The sequence below is a fragment of the Echeneis naucrates genome, chromosome 22 (genome assembly GCF_900963305.1).
Source record: "Echeneis naucrates chromosome 22, fEcheNa1.1, whole genome shotgun sequence".
Lineage (NCBI taxonomy): Eukaryota > Metazoa > Chordata > Actinopteri > Carangiformes > Echeneidae > Echeneis > Echeneis naucrates.
In genome coordinates this window covers 5,489,778-5,507,145 of record NC_042532.1, presented here as the reverse complement: position 1 = coordinate 5,507,145, position 17,368 = coordinate 5,489,778, and the positions used below count along the sequence as shown (strand labels likewise).

The following is a 17,368-nucleotide window of genomic DNA, read 5'->3' as shown; positions in this document are numbered from 1 at the left end:
TTATTGGTTAGAAATGTACAAGACTATTCTTCACTTTATCACCACCACCAGGTCTGTTCAAATGATGATGATCTACACTCGAAATATCTTAACTCTATTTCTATAATACTATTATGATAACTACTGATCCCTCAAACAGTGGCATTTGAGTTTTTCCTCAGCCTGCTTCCCAGTTATCAGTTTTGTTTTTCATCAGACGTGTGTTGAGTTCCTATTTGAAATGGCATACAACAGAAATGCCACTGTGTTGACACAGACCCTCGGTCTCAAGATGCATTCACTCTCAATTCATAAACAAATAAGAATCCCATTTATTGACATTATCAAGTAATAAAACATGTTGCTATTTACTGTGAAAATAAAGCCTTTTCAGACATCTACAAAGGAATGGCCCCTTGTGGATCTTTAGGTAAAGTCATTCCAACTTCACTATTCATTACAGCAGCTAGGTGTGTGGTCAGTCTTCCAGTAGTATATCCAGTTCTTCTAAAGGCAGTCTCACTCGGAGTTCTTTCTCTGTCATCAGATCTACAAACTCTTGCAGATGCTCAGGGAACAGCTGTACGGCATCCATGTACAAACCCTGATCACACACACATGCATGCAAATTTACATTCATACATTCCCACACAAATAAAGTGAGAGAGAGAGGGATCATTCATATTTCCATTTACTTTTAAAAAACTAGTAGACAGATGCCAAACTTTTGTCTCACCTTCACCCAGGGAATACTCTGTAAGGCCTTATAGAAAATTCCTTTGGCTTTATCCACCTTCCCTTCTGAGACCTACCAATACACACAAACGCAACCCAGGCATAAGTAACATTTTACTGATGGTCAATATTTGTCGATCCAAAAGTGCAAATTACACAAGCTAAATGTAAAGGTTGGTCTTCCTGTGTGCTAGTTTTCACACTTCAGTCTCTCAGTGTGTGTAAAATGAGGAAAGAAATTGTAGAACCAACTAAATGATACAGGAAAAAATTAAATCTCGAAGGAACAGGCAGGTGTTTTAAATGGATAAAAAGCACTTGTGTTTTTTCCTTTTGATTAATGTGAAAATATATAAAAAAGGTACATGAGTATTGATCACTTCATTTGTTATATTTAGGGATATAAGTATACTCTTTTCGACTGCTTTCACTATCAGCCAGTTCAAATCAGTGGAGCATCCTCACGAGGGCAGTAAACACAGAAGTATATGCGTGGTGTTTTCTGTTTGCCTCACCAGGAAATGCATGTACATCCTCCAAAGCAAAGGACAGTGAGCACCCATCTCTGTTGCTATAGCGCCTTCAAAAAGACCACGGATACGGTTGCTGAGGCCATTCTCTGGTAGGATGGGCAGGGCGGCGTCATGGCAACAAGACCTATAAAGACAACATTGTTTTTTTTTTAAAGGGCTTCAAATGTGATTAGTGTCATGTGAACGTTGACAAATGGCTTTTTAGATTAAAAGAAAGAATAGATTGTGCTTTTGTTCAGTTTTTATACATTGGTGCTGTGTTTGTGTACTCTGTAACATGAGTGCAGCAAAGTACCACAACTACCCATCATCTCATGTTTTTCTTACCTCTGAGCAGCATCCACCAGCTGCTTCCTTTGCTGTTCCGCAACAATGGCAAAGAGGCGTGGCACCACACTGCTGGTTTCCCTGGTTACAGAGTGAAAGAAGCGGCGGGCCCGGCCAGCGCTGTGGTAACGATTCTCTACCTGAAAATTGGATGGCATCATGTTATCATAAACAGTGAGTTGGGGAAAACACATCTGCAAAATTAATTATGTCTGCAATGGGCTGGCAATCTGTCCAGGGTGTACCCCGCCCCTTGCCCAATGTGAGATGGGACTGGCTCCAGCAACCCCTGTGACCTGGAAACGGATAAGCAGTAGAAGATGAATGAATGAAAGAATTATTAAAACTGTATTTACCTGTACATAAATGCTCCAGAGGGGGGCACTGCTGGACCAAGTTGTGAGGGCAGAGGTCAGCATTTGTCTCAATGTTGCCAGTGGAAAGACACAGATACTGTTGTGGTACCTCAGTAAGGCTGCCTGTTGTACTGCTAGTATCTGACACTCAAAGGCTACTTTACTGACATTGCGTCTGCTGATTTGGCTGGAATCAGCTGCTGAGTTTTTTGTATCAGTGCTTGTGTGGTGAGTTTCTTTATTGCTGTTAAATGGCTTGTCAAGTGCCAGCGTATGATGCAGGTTGTCCATCTTTTCTCTGGCCTGGGTGTACACAGCAGTAGCGGCTTGGATTCCCACTGTGAGGTACTGGAACAGAGCGTAGCAACCTACCAGGCCACTCAGCCTCAGTTTGCCTCCAAGGAGGTCTTCATCACCTATTGGTGGAGTAAAAACAGTAGATTATGATTAATAACTGATCCCTGTAGTATTTCTTTTTTTTTTTTTTGGGTGAATCACAATAACTAAAGGCAAATACTGTACTAAATCTTATGGATAAAATGATAGACTTGACTGGTTGCATGGGACTAAACTAACTAAATAACCACTTAAGTAAGCATGAATTTGAAACAATAGTATATCTTTGAAAATGAAATACTAAATATAGAGGTTGTTTTAAAAGGGTTTAAATGTGCAAAACTCGGTTGTCCTAAGGTTAAAAACACAGAGAGGAAAATGAACCTTTTCTGGTGGTCTGCGGACTGCTGCAGACTTGGTCAAGTGCTGACAAGCTGGCTGTCAAAGCTTGTTCATAAGACCTCCTGGCTTTAAGGATAGATACTGGAGAGAGGGAATGGGAGGAAGAGGATGAGGAAGTTCCTTCTGCTAGCTGGGTTAATACCACCACAGCTGGGGACGCGGTTACATCAGTTAGTCCTCCTCCTTGCATGGGTGCTCCATCCTCCACCTCCAGCTGGGACCACAGCTGACACAGCTCACAGAGTGTGGGGCTGCTCAGCCCTTTGGTTCCTCCCAATGCTGTGGCTGTGGAGAAGACTTTGCGACCTTCGTCAAGGTTTCCCAGCATCCACTCCAGGTGGGCATACTCTCGCCACAGCACCAACGAAGAGCGGTTGTCAGGCTCCTTGAGAAGTCGCTTGGCCACTCGCTTGCTGCTCTTGCCTTGAGATCGCAGATGCTTTTTGTTGCCAGTGCGCAAGCAGTGAAAGACCTATTATATACACAAATATATAAATCAACATTTTTCTAATATTAAGAGCAAGTTGACCTGAATTCTGCTCTTCAAATTTCAGAAGTCAGGTAAACTGATTCTCACCTTGAGTTTTTCATACTGCATCCAGCTTAGGGACAGAACTGCTCGGTGGTGAGGAGGAAGGATAGGTTGGACCATATTCAACAAATTTGTGACAAACCTCTCACCCTGTTTTCCAAGCCCCACCATTTTCCTGGTTCCCTGAAGAGTGGTCATGTGACCAACAGAGTTAACCCCACGGTCAGGTAGATTGTGGGAGGTCAGTGGACGCTGGAACTCATTCACTACGGTGAGATGTGAGAGCCTGATTTGTCACTGCCATCATCTCAACTATTTGACAAAACTATTTGTATTTTTCTTTCTGGCTGTGTGGTTTTTACCCTGAGTGAGCAGAGACAGGCTCTCCAGCAGCAGGCCAGACAGGCAGGGGGGAGGAGAGAGCACAGAGTCCACGGGCAGCCCCAGAAATGATAAGAAATGGAGAAGAAGGCGAAGTTGGAGCTCTGGTGAGGATAAGCAAATTAAGGATGGACCGATGTCATCAAATAACACCTAGTGTGAGAGAGAAACCGAGAGACATGAGACATGAGAGGAGAATATTGAAATTGTCTATCTTGCATGTAACTATTGCATGAGATCGACTGATGGACCGTCTGAGGGCTCCACTATATGTGTGTGTCTGTCTGTCTGTGTGCAACAATAAATACCTGTCTATCTGGGTCCTCACAGTCCTCTTCTGATTGGCCCTTAGCTTTGTCAGGTCTCCACGGCAACCAGTGTGCTGCTTCCCGGGATGACTCCACATCCAGCCAGACTGTTCCTCTCGGTTGGCTTGGATCCTTCACCTCTTCCTCATTCTCTTCATCCTCTTCCTCATCATCATCTGTGGACAGAAGTACGCACACAAAAAAGAAAACATAATATAAATATATAAACAATATAAATCGTTGCTAGTGTCTGCCCTACTTTGCAGTGGGGAAGCTTGTTGTGTATGTGTGTTACCTGCACTGGGTTGCAGCCATCCTCCACGCTCTTGTTGGTGCATCCAGGCTTTCCAGCCTCTTGCCCCCAACTCCCCAACCCTCGCCTCCCCACTGTCCCAGAACGGCTCAAAAAACTCAGCCTGTTTGTGAAAATGAACATTCACAATTTTTTTTCAATGACTCTTGGTATTATTTACAGTGCGGTTACATAGTATTTTGTATTTGAACTGTGGTTCTTGAACAACACAAGCATTTACTCCTTAATTTGATTTTTTTGACAGTGAACCACTTAAATCAAACAAAGCCAAGTGACACATTTGTATGGCTCAAAATAAAAAAAAAATCTTAGAGGAATACAAAGTAAAGGAAATGATTTTTATTTCATTAAATAAAGTTTGTGATTTCATGAAAGGAAATAAATGTATCACTTGCTTGGAGCTAGATGCAAAGATCTAATTTAATTTTTTTTCTCAAATTTCTGAGTGTTAAAAGATTTTTGCAAGCAAACAACCTAACAAACCTGCTGCTTGGTGGACATTTCTCGTACACTGTCAGGTTTGTAGAAAGTAAAATCCATCATGGCCTGAAATAGAGAGACTGCTTTCTCTGAATGTCCACACTGGCGCAGGAAATGACACTGCTGGATGAAAATATCTGGACAAAAAAATGACAATGACAACATTGATAACACAAATAAAATGATTGTCTTCTAAAAGGAAACAACAGTCTGATGTATCCAATTTGTCCTAGTGTGAACAAAAGCGATGAAGTTTTCCCTGTTTGACAAGAGCAGGGGAGAAACCTAGGCAGAGTGGCAAACTGTAACTGCTATCCACTAACTGCTTTCAGAATGCTGAAGTCATGTAAGTAAAGATTAAACAAAATCATTGTTACCCAGCATATCCTCCTCAATCCCTGGCAGGGCTGGATGAGAGACCATGCTGCCGTCCCGCACAGCGCTGAGTGTGCTTAGACACTTTCCATAGGCAGAGTTGACTTTTGGCACAGTGAAGTTGCTGAAGTAGCTCTGAGTGAAGAGCAGATACTCCCTCCATAGGGGGGCACTATTTGGGTGGAGGAACACCTACAACAGTTGAAACACAGGTTATCTTTGTTCAAATGAATGTAATATTTGCTCTTACATACACACTGGTGATATCTGACCTCTCTCTGGTTTAGGTCAGTAAAAATAAAACAACCCTGCTGGAAACACATCATGACTGCAGACTGACCAGTTTCTTCCATTCTCTAGCCAGAACAGAGGGCTCCCACAGCTCCTGGCAGATCCTGAGCCTCTCCAGCTGCAGAGCTATGCAGGTGGGATTGGTGTCCACAGCGCGTTCAGCAATGCTCAGCTTTTTTTCCAGGACTGCTCGGTAGGAGGATTTGCGACGCTCAGTTGAATCGTGGTCCTGTTGCATCTCCTCACTTCCAAACTCTGCTAAACTCACCTCATCCTAAAGAGGGAGAGAGATGAGGAAAGCCAGATGTAATACTGCATCGGGAAGGGAAGGATTTGAATGACCAAAAATAAAGAAATAAAAAAATAAAAAAAAAATATATACATTTATATTAGGCCTTTGAAATTTCCTGAAGTAAGTTTTCAATAGAGCATGGTGCTTGCTGACCATCATCTTCCAAGCCTCACAAAAAGAACTTCAAATTGAAAGTGTACTGATATTCTATTTCTTCTAGTTGATAAATAAAAAGCATGGGTGCAACGTACAAACATTGCACCCATGCATTGGCTCAGTTCCTAGCTGACTACGAGAAAAATGAAAATGAATAAATATTTAGTGTAAGCATAACAAAAGCAAAGTTCTTTTACCTGGTATCGTATGAATTTTATCCATAGCTGTGTGTCTGCTGGCTGCTCTCTGAGCTGCCTGTTAAACTCTTCAGTCCTTCTGGCCATAAGCAAGGCGCCCTGTCCTGCCTCTATGTCCTGGTTCTGCTCCTCTGTCTTGTCCTGCTGTCCCTTCCCCTGCAGCCAAAGGGCTGTTGAAGAGTCATATACACCGAGTGGATTTACAGAGGATGTCTGCACTCTGTCACCTGGATTGACACATTGGAGGTTTGAAACTTGGTGTGAGGGGTTAAAATGAAAAAGGATCATGCAGAGACATCTAAGAGGGAAAATAAGGACAGCATTTTTGATATTGTGATAATAAAAAATGCGGTGCCCTCGTGAAGACGAATTCCTTTCAAAGGCATTTTAATCCTTAATAATGTTGTGAACTTACTAGTCTCTTTTTCTTTGTTCGCCCCTTCATCATCACCCAGCAGTAAGAAGGAGGAGGTGCTGATGACATCACTACATTCAGGAACTGTTGGTAACGTAGGAACAGCAGCATTGGATCTCAGTATCTGGCGGCTGAGTCTAGAGAAATATCTGTTGTCTCCTTTCTTCTTCTCCCCACTCTTCTGTTTTTTATTTGACTCTGACTCCTCCCAGCTGACTCCCTGTCTGACAGGATCCAGACCTAATGATGATCTGCCTTTCCTCTTATACCTGGAACACACACAGCATCAAAATTGTATCTCCTCTTTATAGAAGAGTTTATGTTTTTTCCTTTATAAGACCCAGAGAACGCTTCTGTTTTTGACAAGGAAGTAATGGCAGTAATAAACTTTTTTAATGTAGGTAATTAGTAGTAACGGTCAAGAAAAAGGATTGCATGTTTGCTTGTCTTACCTAGCTACATCTCCTCTGTAAAGGGACTTGTATGTCCAGTTGGCTGGATCTGGTTTTCGGTCAACGCAGAATGGATGCTCTGTGGGTGACTGAAGGTCATCCAACCAGGAGAAACAACTTGCTAACGGAGCAGCCTGTGACCTGTCAAGATGGACAAACACACGATCCCACACACACAAGTCAGAAAACTACATAAACACAAGCCAATCCTATTGTGTATAAAATTTGAAAAAAAAAAAAAAAAAAAAAAAAAAAATGTCCACATCTGTTCTGTAAATGTGTGCCTATACTTTTTAGCCTCCTCTTCTCTTTTGAGATCACTTGGGTAGATGGTGTCAGAGTCAGACCCACTGCTATCTGAATGCCCCCCACTCTTCTTTTTGTGTTTTTTCTTCTTTTTCCTCTTTCCACTCTTCTTTTTTTTCTTTTTGGGGGGCACATCTTCTTCCCTCTTCTCCTCAGCTGAGCTCACCTCTTTGTCAACACTGAAAGTTCATAAAATATATAAATATATAATTTGTTAATCACCATGTTTAAGCTTAACAGATGCTGGGAAAAAAAGAAAAAAAAAAAGATTTGTAATGCTAATATTTAACATATTATCTTGATTACTTTTCACAGGAAAAATTTGTTTTATTTAGAAAATTCCTCTGTTGCTCAGCACTACCAAGGGAATACAAATATGAAGATAAAGGATAAGAACAAAAGAAACAAGGATAAATATATAAGCATCAGCTGTGCTATGCTGCACTGAAAAAGACAGAAACTAACTTTTACCTTGGCTCCTTGTTCTCTAAAAACCGCTTGTGGAGAGAAAGGGCTTCTGTGCTCTGAAAACTCTTGTTGTTCAGCCAGTCTAATTTTAAGAGCGGAGAGTAGACAAAGCAGTGTTACACAGCGATCAGGAGGGCTGAGAGATCATGGTGGTGATGGTCATGAACGCTGTACTGTGACTGGATACATTTTGTATGGAAACACCATCTCCTGGTATTGCAAGAGGACACGTGTGTTTTCTTTGACAATAGAAAGAAATGTAATTCTCCGAGGCCACAGCTGCATCGGAGTCTGAACAAACATCCAGAAACAAAACTGAGTTGTAAGACAAGTTTGAAACTAGTATCGTATTTGAACAGACGTTAGTATGACATTAACGTCATTCGGCTTTGATCGCTGGAGATAATGTAAGCTAGCTTCTTCTCCTCCGCAGAGCAACAAGACAATATTGAAACCATAATAATTCTTATTAAAAGGTAAACTATACGAGACGTTTTCACCTTTGGACGAATCTTCAACTTTATTACTCGATGTCTCTGCAAACGCTGGAAACAGAGCCATGGCGAACGTCGCATATAAACAGTCGCAGGGTTATGACGTTGTGACAGCCGGCCTACTGACCAATTGTGAGACTTCCTCTACTGTGTATGTTTTGTGAATGATAAAAAAAAGCCGATTTGAGAAAATAAATAAATAACTGTGAGACTTACACACACACACACACAAAAAGGGCCCAGATTTAATTCTAATTCACAGCAAAAGGGAAACCTATTTCCCTGCTCTAGTCTTACAGGCAAATTCTCCTTCACTCCACACCATTATGTGGGTTTGGCCTCATAATACACCCATGTGGAACAACTGGGAGGTAATTTATTTGCTCACTAACCAAAGTAATTGCTGAAAGGAGCCAGGATAAAATGAATGTATACTTTGATTTGGAAAAAGCCAAGAAGCAAAAATAAAACACGAATACCAGAGTACCCCAAGAGACAATCAGAAAATTTATGTTCAAATAGAGAGGCACATCTATCCATATCTTTGCATAGATAGAGTAGGAATAATCAAACCTACAGACTATCTGATCAGGACAGGACAACGAAACATTTTTTTCTCCGAATCAGTTTAGGATCTCTGTCAATCTTTTCAGTGCTGGAATTAATAAACAAATTAATATGAATTCATTTTCATATAAGACAATATCCAAGAGACACACGAAGAGCCAGAAGAATGAACCGAATCAAGTTGTAACATCCCTTAGTTGTATGAGGAAACGCGCATATTTGCATCAATCGCTCTCCACGCCCTTGAGGCGAAGCAAGCTACAACAATGTTGTATTCATCATTGTTCTTCCATGGAGTTTAACATCAGTAAAATAGCTCACATATTCTGTCGAGAGTATAATTAGGAGGATATAAAGTGTTTAATGTGAAAGTTACCATACCGTTGTAACTGCGATAATCTATGAAGAGAATATATTTATCTGTGTACCTCAGTGATGTGTGCATACAGTGTATAAATATTTATCTACACATTTTAAATATTTGTATGTATTTGCTTATCGCTTTCCCTTTTGACTGTCTTTTTATCCTGTCCCTTTTTGTACCGTCTATGTATATTGAGCTGCAGTATCGAACAGTTTTCCCTCTTTGAGCGATCAATAAGGGGATCTGAATTTAATTGTTATGGGGAGCAGCAGTGTGGCTGATATAAATATCGGGGGCGACCATTGTACTATTTTCTAGTGTTGAATTTCGATTGTAACTTTAATACTGCGCGCGCGCGCACACACACACACACACACACACACACACACACACACACACGCACACACACGACATTGTGTATTTGTCTATTTTGTGTTACCTAGACAACCGACCCAGAGTATAAACCAATCAAAACTCAAAAGTAAGATTTCTTGACCAATCACATAGCTGCTTTGATTTGACTGAAATGTAGTTCATCCAATTGCGCGTGGCCGACCGTCTGTAGTTGGCAACGTTCCTGCGTTCCCAGGTTAGTCCGTCGGTGGAGAGTAAGAGCTGTAACTACTCTGCGCGCGTCAGTTCTTCTCTGGAAGTTTCTCAATTCGACCAAAATGAGGGAAATCGTACACTTGCAGGCAGGCCAATGTGGAAATCAAATTGGAGCTAAGGTTTGAACACTTTGTTGGTTCGTTTTGAAAGAGACCCGCTGAATTGGAGCGTGAACGTTGAATTTGGTTTAGGCGGGCTGCTAAATTAGCTTACCTAGCGGCAGAGCTAATGATAGCACCGTGGGACCGTTAGGATAAGTCATGCTAGCGTGCGTGCTAATTTAACCGTTGTGTCGTATTGTCTTTTTTTTTTTTTTTAGTTCTGGGAGGTGATAAGTGACGAACACGGCATCGACCCGTCCGGGACGTACCATGGAGACAGCGACCTGCAGCTGGAGAGAATCAACGTGTATTATAACGAGGCAACAGGTGAACTTCTGGCCGAGTAGATTATCTCATTTCTAAGGGAGACCAGGTAATTCAATACCTCCGGGCTGTTAGTACCGGAGCACCCCAACAGGGGGTGCGGTGTCCGTGTTCGGGGCCATTAGGTTGGGAATCAGTCTGAACTCCCGCAGGACCTTCGTGACTCACCTTAGTTACTGTGGCCCCGTTTCTATGATACAAAAACCAACAAACCCCCCCAACTAACGATTATATCCCACAGAAACAACAAAAGCCGAGTTATAACTTATCTACACGTAATATGACCCAACAATCTGAATTATATTATCAGGAAATAGAGCATCTGAACTGATAAATTAAAGAAAAAAAATATACTGTAATAAGCTGATCTCTGGATTATAATGGAATTTAAAAAGCTTCCTAAACCACTTCTGCAGCGGATCTTGATCTTTAGCAGTTTTCCTGTCTGCTTGTGCCAGCTGTTAGTCTGCTTTGCTGTACTAATTTGCCATCCTGACTAGGTGAATTTCCCCTTGGCGATCAATAAAGTTATATTTATCTACCTATCTGAACTCAATATTAAAGAATGATTTGTAATTGATGTGAAACTGAGTTTAATGGTAAAATAGCCTAATTTTAAATCAATTCACACTTGTTGCTTGGGTTGTTATAAGACCCAGATTATAAAATGGCATTAATACAGAGAAAACCAAAATCAGTTATCATTGTTTGGTGAAGATTTCCAAAGGCAAAATATTAAGTGAATACTAAGACAATGATAAAAAAAAGGATAATGCAGAAAAACAAGCAGCTTGTTGTGTTTTTAGGACTTTATATTATCTTCTTTGTGTCCATATATTCATTACCAGGTGGCAAGTATGTCCCTCGTGCAGTCCTGGTTGACTTAGAGCCAGGAACGATGGACTCTGTGAGGTCTGGTCCATTTGGACAGGTCTTCAGACCTGACAACTTTGTGTTTGGTAAGAAATTAATTAATCTGCGTTTTAATTTGGGTGGGTAGTCCTTCCATGCTGGGATTAAGTATATATAAGAAAAGAGTAGTTGACCACAGTCATGAAAGAAAGTAATCCAATGTTGGCACTGTTCTTTGTTTAGTAATTTACAAATGCGATGGAGCCATAGTTGAATGAAATGGGATCAGGACAGTATTGACACAGCTGTGATCCAGGTCCGTATGTACATCTACCACAGGCCAGAGTGGAGCTGGTAATAACTGGGCTAAAGGCCACTACACTGAGGGAGCCGAGCTGGTCGACTCTGTCCTGGATGTGGTGAGGAAGGAGGCAGAGAGCTGTGACTGCCTCCAGGGGTTCCAGCTTACACACTCACTGGGCGGAGGCACTGGCTCTGGCATGGGCACGCTGCTCATCAGCAAAATCCGAGAGGAGTATCCAGACCGCATCATGAATACTTTTAGCGTGGTGCCCTCACCCAAGGTACAATCCAATGACGCATTTAATGAAACAAATACATTTTTTTTCTCCTTCCTGTTTCCCTGCGGATTAATGTTTTCCTCTTCCCCTTTCTTCTCCAGGTGTCAGACACAGTGGTTGAGCCATACAATGCCACTCTGTCCGTCCACCAGCTGGTCGAGAACACAGATGAGACCTACTGCATCGATAATGAGGCACTGTATGACATCTGCTTCCGCACACTGAAACTCACCACCCCAACCTATGGCGATCTGAACCACCTTGTCTCTGCCACCATGAGCGGGGTTACCACCTGCCTACGCTTTCCCGGCCAGCTCAATGCTGATCTGAGGAAACTGGCTGTCAACATGGTGCCTTTCCCCAGGCTGCACTTCTTCATGCCAGGCTTTGCTCCTCTGACCAGCCGGGGCAGCCAGCAGTACAGGTAGGCAGTGGCCTGCTTTCTAAAGTTTGCATCGGACCCACAAGTTGCATTTTGAATAATTTCGAATTGAATTATCTTTCTAGAGCGTTGACAGTCCCTGAACTCACCCAGCAAATGTTCGATGCCAAGAACATGATGGCTGCTTGCGATCCACGACACGGGCGCTATCTTACAGTGGCTGCCATCTTCCGGGGCCGTATGTCCATGAAGGAAGTAGATGAGCAGATGCTGAATGTGCAGAACAAGAACAGCAGCTATTTCGTTGAGTGGATCCCCAACAATGTCAAGACGGCTGTCTGTGACATCCCTCCCCGTGGCCTCAAGATGGCTGCCACATTCATTGGCAATAGCACAGCAATCCAGGAGCTATTCAAACGCATCTCTGAGCAGTTCACTGCCATGTTCCGCCGCAAGGCCTTCCTCCACTGGTAAGTGACGTCAGCAGAGCAGGGAGCAGTTTGGATACTTGTGCTTGTCTGTTTTATGTGTGATGCATGTAAAAAATGCCATTGAGTAGTTTTTTCCCTTTTCCTGCTTCAGGTACACGGGTGAGGGCATGGACGAGATGGAGTTCACAGAGGCTGAGAGCAACATGAACGACCTGGTGTCTGAGTACCAGCAGTACCAGGACGCCACTGCTGAAGAAGAGGGCGAGTTTGAGGAAGAAGGAGAAGAGGACATGGCCTAGACATTTCTCATGACCTTTTTCATAATATGCAAGAGTTTAGGGCTGGGCAATATGGTTCAGTTGTTTCATTATTGATTCATGTCTCTAAATTGGGCAATAGTTCCACAGAAATTTGTCCAATGATAATCTTGAGATATTGCCCAGTCTTAGGAGTGAATTATTTCTTCAACTTTGTTCTGTTTCACTTTTCTTTGCTTTTTTGTATAAAAATGTTTTTAACCTGTCCTATTTCCTGTCTCATTAGAGGGTATCAGCTAAACATCACTCCCCTTTGAGTGGCAAACATGCGACACCCAACATCAGACATTACAGATTCACAATGTTAAAATTTTAAGTCAACAATTAACATTACTGTTATGAGATTCCATTTCTGGACACATTTCAAAGTCCACGGCCTTTAGCTGGTCCGGTTTGTCCTGCAACAGTTTGCACTCCACTGTTGCAGCTCTATTCCTTCAAAGCAGACACCTGCGGACCAATTTGTCCACTCCAGTGCTGGAAACGATCACCCTCTGTTTATTGGTTGTCTTCAAGCTGCAGATTTAAGATATATTTTTGATGGAAGACTATAACATTGGCCAGTTCAAGGCATTTTTTTTAGATAAATTTGACAAAAATTATAAAGCAAATTTTAGCAAAATTCAACAATTTCATTTACAGAAAAAGTAAAAAAAACCCAAAAAAACCTAGAAGCTGTGTCAGGGACTGGTCACTGTTACATTACTTTCACTGTGCTGATATTTGTATCATAGTTAGATGGATTATAATAAAATTGTTTGCATTGGTGCTAAACGGTGGATTGTGCTTACTTATTTGAAAATATGATTTAAATAAGCCTCAGACACTTTCAGTTTGTGTATCACTGTTTAATGAGCATGAGTTTGGAGGGTGCAGAGCGTTTCTCATTTCACTTGGCCCCAGTCAACAGGTTGTACAGGATGCTGTTGGTAAGGCTGAATTAGAAATAAAATATAGAAAACTCAGCAGACATCAGTTCCAGTCCTGGCCTTTTAATTGTTTGGAACTGAAAAATGATAGAGGAGCAAAATATTAAACTTGAGATGAGAGTTAAGTTTTTTTTTGAGCACTGCTCCGTGTAAAACAGGAGAAGTCTCTGAGTATTTTCCAAAAACCTTCTCGGCTGTCAGCTGTCAATAGGCTGGTGTTTGTGCTCTTCAGCCGGAAAGGGTGTTTTAAAAGCGCGCGTCCAGCAGACCACACTGACAGTCACTGTCACATCACACTGTAAAACAGCTGCTGTCAAGCCAAACGGTTCAGGGAAAAGCTGAGTCCTCACCGCCTGTCAGAGCAGGAGCACCATGACGTCATCCCAAACCAGAAATCATTGTTTTGCTAATTTTGGGTTGATGTCTCTGAGATTATAACTCCGTCACCATTTAGATTATGGTTGGTTACCTCAGTGTTAACTTCAAATGTCAGCACTAACCATCTCCAAGAGCCCAAATAACCCCTCGGCCTGGCCCGTACTCACTATCTGATGCCGTTACAGATAAGTTTTGTGTGATGATAAAATCTGCTTATGCAAACTCAGTGATAGAGGCTTATGGCCTCATTACCTCAGGTCAGAGGAAGTTTGCTGGCACAACATATCTGATAACACCCAACATCCTGCAGCACCAGCTCTCGCTTTCCTTTAACCACAGAAAACCACACAAGATCGTACACAGCAGTCCAATTTTACTCTTACAGGATAACAACTGGAGGCACTGCTGATCCATCTATATGTCTTCACACTTCCTAAATTATATCATACGACAAGAGCAAAATCACAACCAATCAAAATTACTATCATTAATTCAGTTTAATTAAAAGTAAATATATGAACTGAATTTTATTCAAGGAAATAAAACACGTTATAGTGGGAAAAGATAACAGTGAAAAGACTTCATCTCACTCTGGCAGAAGGAAAATGACCATGGATATTTGAATGGCCAATTACTAATGAACTTATCATATATCCGTTTTTTTCCTGTTTCCTGTGGTTACACCAAGACAGGTGAAACCGTATCTGTTCACTGTGGTTACCTTTCAAAACTTCAATTTGGATTTGGTTTCCTGTCAGCTGGCGAATAGTGAAATCTGACCACAATAACTACATCTGTGGTTGGTAACTTCCACTGAGAGCAACGACAGTCAAACAGTTTATCTTAAAAAAAAAAAATTAAATCGGACATGTGCAAAATCAACTACGATCACATTTAACTGCTTGGCTTTACAGCAGCATGTAGATCAGTTTACGTTCAGTTTGTCCCTTTTCTTTTAAGGCTCACACACATTTTATTTATTGTTTTAATTGGTGATAAATGGATAAATACCATTTCCATCTATCACTGTAAAGCATATTAAAAGCTGTAGGACCTGAACGAGCTGTAGGAGCTGAAGGAGCTGAAGGAGCTGTAAGAACATAAAGGAGCTGTAGGAGCTGAAGGAGCGGTAGGAGCTGTAGGAGCTGGAGCTGTAGGATCTGAAGGAGCTGTAGGAGCTGTAGGAGCTGTAGGAGCTGTAGGAGCTGTAGGAGCTGGAGCTGTAGGATCTGAAGGAGCTGTAGGAGCTGTAGGAGCTGTAGGAGCTGGAGCTGTAGGATCTGAAGGAGCTGTAGGAGCTGTAGGAGCTGAAGGAGCTGTAGGATCTGAAGGAGCTGTAGGAGCTGTAGGATCTGAAGGAGCTGAAGGAGCTGTAGGAGCTGTAGGATCTGAAGGAGCTGAAGGAGCTGTAGGAGCTGTAGGATCTGAAGGAGCTGAAGGAGCTGAAGGAGCTGTAGGATCTGAAGGAGCTGAAGGAGCTGTAGGAGCTGTAGGAGCTGTAGGAGCTGTAGGAGCTGTAGGAGCTGTAGTAGCTGGAGCTGTAGGAGCTGTAGGAGCTGGAGCTGTAGGAGCTGTAGGATCTGAAGGAGCTGTAGGAGCTGTAGTAGCTGGAGCTGTAGGAGCTGGAGCTGTAGGAGCTGTAGGAGCTGTAGGAGCTGTAGTAGCTGGAGCTGTAGGAGCTGGAGCTGTAGGAGCTGTAGGAGCTGTAGGAGCTGTAGGAGCTGTAGGATCTGTAGGAGCTGAAGGAGCTGTAGGAGCTGTAGGAGCTGTAGGATCTGAAGGAGCTGAAGGAGCTGTAGGAGCTGTAGGAGCTGAAGGAGCTGTAGGAGCTGTAGGAGCTGTAGGAGCTGAAGGAGCTGTAGGAGCTGTAGGAGCTGTAGGATCTGAAGGAGCTGAAGGAGCTGTAGGAGCTGTAGGAGCTGTAGGAGCTGTAGGAGCTGTCAGTGAATGAACTGAGGGCAGACTGGATCCAAAGAGACCACAGCGTGCTTGCTCACAGTGTGTTTGTGCTTGTTGCGAGGTGATGTAAACTGTATGTGGTTGGCTTTTATATTTAAACTGGAGGAGCTCCAGGGCCTTCAGAGACTTCTGTTATTATTACAGCTCTCCACTGGGTGGTGCTTTTACTTTTTTCACAAAGTCTCCATTCTTCTTGGGATTTGTCTCAACAAATCAAACGTTACCACACCATGAAACAACTAACCCCTGAGTTTAACAGTATTTCTCCATGGCAGCACCGACCTGAATGCTACTGTAGGCCTCAATTATAAAAATAATATTCATAAAAAATGAACACAGACATGCTTCTTCAGGGTTGGCGCTCTGGAGCGGCTGTAACTTCTCTTCTGCTTCCATCAATCTCCCCTGCTTGGTTATTTTTTGGTTTTCAACATCAATGCAAAGAAGTCAGGCCATTTCACTGTGACCAGGAGCTGCCTGCTGTCTCCCCTTCACATTTTTCATCTTTGTTTTGCAAATTTATGTTAGATTTTTTTTAATAACTAATCTGCATTCAAAATCTCCGCATGACAAAGCAACAACATCATTTATTAAGAGGGAAGAACTGAAATATCACATTGACTCGGGTGTCTCCATGACGGCCTTCGGAATGTTCTTACAGATCGGTTGGCGATACTGAATCACAGACTTGTCTGGATAAGATTTGACAGCTGAGAACAAAGACCATTAACTTGAGGATGAAAGATCTGCCTGCAGCGCTCAGACAGGATTGTGTTGAGGCTCAAATCTAAGCAGGGACAACAAAAAATAGCAAATTTTATTTCAGGACAACCAAGTGGAGAACCTGCCTTGGCGAGATTTAGCCAGGAACAGTTGAGACATTACCAATGAGACGAACATAAAATGAAAGTAGGAGAGATAAAAATAGAGGTGAAGTCAAATAAATAAAATAAAACATTGTGTAAACATTACAAATGATGTTCCATTATAATCTGAAGTCTGAGTGGCTAATGAAATCAATCCATCCTTTCCAGCATTTTTTAAAATTGATCCTTCTTGTGTCTTCAAGTAAAGGTTAGTTTTTCCATGACATAAATTTAATGCATCACATTGAGCCGGTCTACTAGTGTGGGTGCTCTTTGATTTAGCCATTTTTTTTAAGATCACTTTTTTTTACTGGCGACCAGCATTATGCTAAACATATGTAATTTCGAAAAACCTAAAAGCTGGTGTGGCTTTTTACCCAAATACATAACTTAAAAACAAAAATCGATACATTTTTCATCCTGTCTGTAATTTCAATCCCGTATTGATGAATCACATTGCAAACGCATGAAAGTGATTTGCTCTGTCAGCCTCGCTGTGAGATCATGTAAAGCCAAGTGTGCGTGTTTCCAAATCACATCCGATCAGCTGAACTGATGAAGAAGTGACAGAAAAACTGCA

General features: G+C 42.1%; 2 protein-coding genes across 11 annotated transcripts; one reads left to right on the top strand and one right to left on the bottom strand.

Moving 5' to 3' along the window:
• Window positions 1-293: 293 nt before the first annotated feature.
• On the bottom strand, window positions 294-8,212 carry nrde2 (NRDE-2, necessary for RNA interference, domain containing). The gene is made up of 19 exons (XM_029493919.1): window positions 8,135-8,212; window positions 7,638-7,716; window positions 7,151-7,345; window positions 6,861-7,001; window positions 6,409-6,677; window positions 5,994-6,220; window positions 5,398-5,622; window positions 5,060-5,249; window positions 4,686-4,819; window positions 4,185-4,305; window positions 3,890-4,065; window positions 3,563-3,734; window positions 3,246-3,466; window positions 2,651-3,140; window positions 1,931-2,346; window positions 1,575-1,714; window positions 1,230-1,371; window positions 716-787; window positions 294-583 (listed from the first exon to the last, which is right to left on the bottom strand). The coding sequence occupies exons 1-19, from the start codon at window positions 8,193-8,195 to the stop codon at window positions 458-460; spliced, it is 3,597 nt and encodes a 1,198-aa protein (XP_029349779.1). The 5' UTR covers window positions 8,196-8,212; the 3' UTR covers window positions 294-457.
• A 1,441-nt stretch (window positions 8,213-9,653) lies between these two features.
• LOC115035465 (tubulin beta-4B chain) lies at window positions 9,654-13,430 on the top strand. Of its 10 annotated transcripts, none has more exons than XM_029493298.1 (8): window positions 9,654-9,787; window positions 9,988-10,096; window positions 10,188-10,190; window positions 10,942-11,052; window positions 11,285-11,529; window positions 11,628-11,950; window positions 12,034-12,378; window positions 12,491-13,430. In XM_029493298.1, exons 1-8 carry the CDS (start codon window positions 9,731-9,733, stop codon window positions 12,636-12,638), a joined length of 1,341 nt encoding a protein of 446 aa, XP_029349158.1. In that variant the 5' UTR covers window positions 9,654-9,730; the 3' UTR covers window positions 12,639-13,430. The 10 variants fall into 10 exon arrangements, with proteins under 10 accessions (XP_029349158.1, XP_029349157.1, XP_029349162.1 ...); XM_029493297.1 differs by lacking the exon at window positions 10,188-10,190 and adding an exon at window positions 10,134-10,142; XM_029493302.1 differs by lacking the exon at window positions 10,188-10,190 and having other exon boundaries at window positions 11,628-11,699; window positions 12,284-12,378.
• The last annotated feature ends 3,938 nt before the right edge of the window (window positions 13,431-17,368 follow it).